General features: G+C 38.1%; 1 protein-coding gene across 3 annotated transcripts in view; it reads left to right on the top strand.

Moving 5' to 3' along the window:
- LOC104706661 (probable manganese-transporting ATPase PDR2) overlaps positions 1-2,035 on the top strand; it is an 11,666-nt gene that overhangs the window by 5,831 nt on the left and 3,800 nt on the right. For 2 of the 3 annotated variants that reach the window (XM_019228367.1, XM_019228366.1), the window contains exons 16-22: positions 44-172; positions 497-562; positions 661-732; positions 1,026-1,177; positions 1,473-1,584; positions 1,680-1,796; positions 1,893-2,028. In XM_019228367.1, the coding sequence (XP_019083912.1) occupies positions 44-172; positions 497-562; positions 661-732; positions 1,026-1,177; positions 1,473-1,584; positions 1,680-1,796; positions 1,893-2,028 (784 nt within the window). The remainder of the gene's footprint in view (positions 1-43; positions 173-496; positions 563-660; positions 733-1,025; positions 1,178-1,472; positions 1,585-1,679; positions 1,797-1,892; positions 2,029-2,035) is intronic. The other variant, XM_010422868.2, reaches the window with a different exon arrangement.

Below are 2,035 nucleotides of genomic sequence, written 5' to 3'. Positions count from 1 at the left end.
GTATATCCAAATGTTGGATGCTTATATATAACTTATTTTTCAGGGTGCGCCAGAGACCATCCAAGATAGGCTTGTGGATGTGCCAGCACAATATATCGAAACATATAAGAGATACACACGCCAAGGATCTCGGGTTCTAGCCCTTGCATATAAACGACTTCCTGATATGATGGTAATTACCCATGCTCTCATCATCTCATGAAAGTGAAATTTTTTGATGAATGTCATTTTACCTAGAAAACTTTCAGTAATATACCTTACAGAATTTCACTGCTCATCTGTTGAGGTCTGTGTGTAAATCTTTATCGTACAACCTAAATTTATGTTAGAAGTTAGGGAGTCAGCTATCTGCTTTTGCACTTGTCATGTCTCTTGATTTGTTCTGTTTGTAGTTAACAATATAAACAGCCAGCATCGTGTTGTTCTGGATTATGCAAGCTGCTGCCCACATGCTTTTAAGTTGTACTTTACACGTATCTTATATGATGATAACCAGGTCAGTGAAGCTAGGGACATGGAAAGAGATGCTGTTGAGAGTGACCTTACTTTTGCTGGGTTTGCGGTAATGGCATTAATGCTTTATGCTCTTATATAGATTTGTACTGTAGTCAATGTCTGGTATCAACATTGGTTCATAATGGCTTTAACCATGCATCATAGGTCTTCAACTGCCCCATTAGAGCAGATTCAGCCACCGTTCTCTTGGAGTTGAAGAATTCATCCCATGATTTGGTAAGTCATGCTGTCTATCCTAGAATGCACACACACATAGATAAGTGGACCTTCTATTACTACCAGTAGTTAATTCAGTTCCTTTTCTACTCGGTGTTCCTTTTCTATTCGGTACAAATTACCCGTAAAGCAGCTATCTCATTATTCCATAAAAAAAATATAATTGTATAGATTATAGATTTTGGTTCTTTGATTTCCGTTTTCTGTCTTCATGTCTTAGTTTTTTGCAGTATGCTCATATAATCTTATTAATTAAATATATTGGATGTCTTATCCTTCTTTCATGATTCCAGGTGATGATAACAGGTGATCAAGCTTTGACAGCTTGTCATGTTGCAGGCCAGGTGCATATTGTATCAAACCCAGTTTTAATTCTTGGTCGGTCAGGGACTGGTGACAAATACAACTGGGTGTCACCTGATGAGAAGGAGATCATACCCTATAGGTGCAGTCATATTTTAACACAATTACTGTTGAATAAAGCAATTCTCTTGTTGTACAATCTTAGGTAGTCACATGATACCAGCAGTATATGTTATCACAATAGTCTCTCTTTCTCCATGCTGCCATTTTTATTAGTCTATCTGCCATTGAAGTGTGTGTCCCTCTTGGTGTGGTGTTTTGCCTTTGACGTGCAATATTTTGCTCTGCTGTAATGATTGCTCAAGTAGAAAAGATCTGACACCTAGATGGTTTCTTTAATTTTCCTGCTTCTAACTGGATGATCTTTTTTTTTTCAGTGCAAAAGATATCGAAACCCTTGCAGAGACCCATGATTTATGTATTGGAGGTGACAGCATTGAAATGCTACAGGCTACGTCTGCTGTTTTGCTAGTCATTCCATTTGTTAAGGTAGTATACACCTTGTAATCACTATCAAGTGGTTTAGTGTTTCTTAGTATCTATAAATAATAGAGTCTGAAGCTTTAATAATTTTTTCTTTTCAGGTTTTTGCAAGAGTTGCTCCACAGCAGAAGGAGCTGATCTTAACCACCTTCAAGGCGGTAGGCAGAGGAACTCTGATGTGTGGGGATGGGACAAATGATGTCGGAGCATTGAAGCAGGTTGGGGTTATAAGACTTTCATTGGGCAGATGCCTTGTTAATGGTGCCTTTGCTTTATTTTATTTCTTTTGATTCAATGACTTTTCACTTTTGAAGGCCCATGTTGGAGTTGCTTTACTGAATACTATACCTCCCTCGTCTCCATCGGAATCTAAAGATGACAAGTCAAAGTCAAAAAAGTCCAAAACGCTACTAGAACCAGCAAGCAAAACCACAATTCAGAATGGGGAAGGATCATC

Source organism: Camelina sativa, chromosome 8 (assembly GCF_000633955.1).
Source record: "Camelina sativa cultivar DH55 chromosome 8, Cs, whole genome shotgun sequence".
NCBI classification, from domain to species: Eukaryota; Viridiplantae; Streptophyta; class Magnoliopsida; order Brassicales; family Brassicaceae; genus Camelina; species Camelina sativa.
The sequence above is the reverse complement of the archived record's forward strand: the minus strand, read 5'-3'. Positions and strand labels throughout refer to the sequence as shown.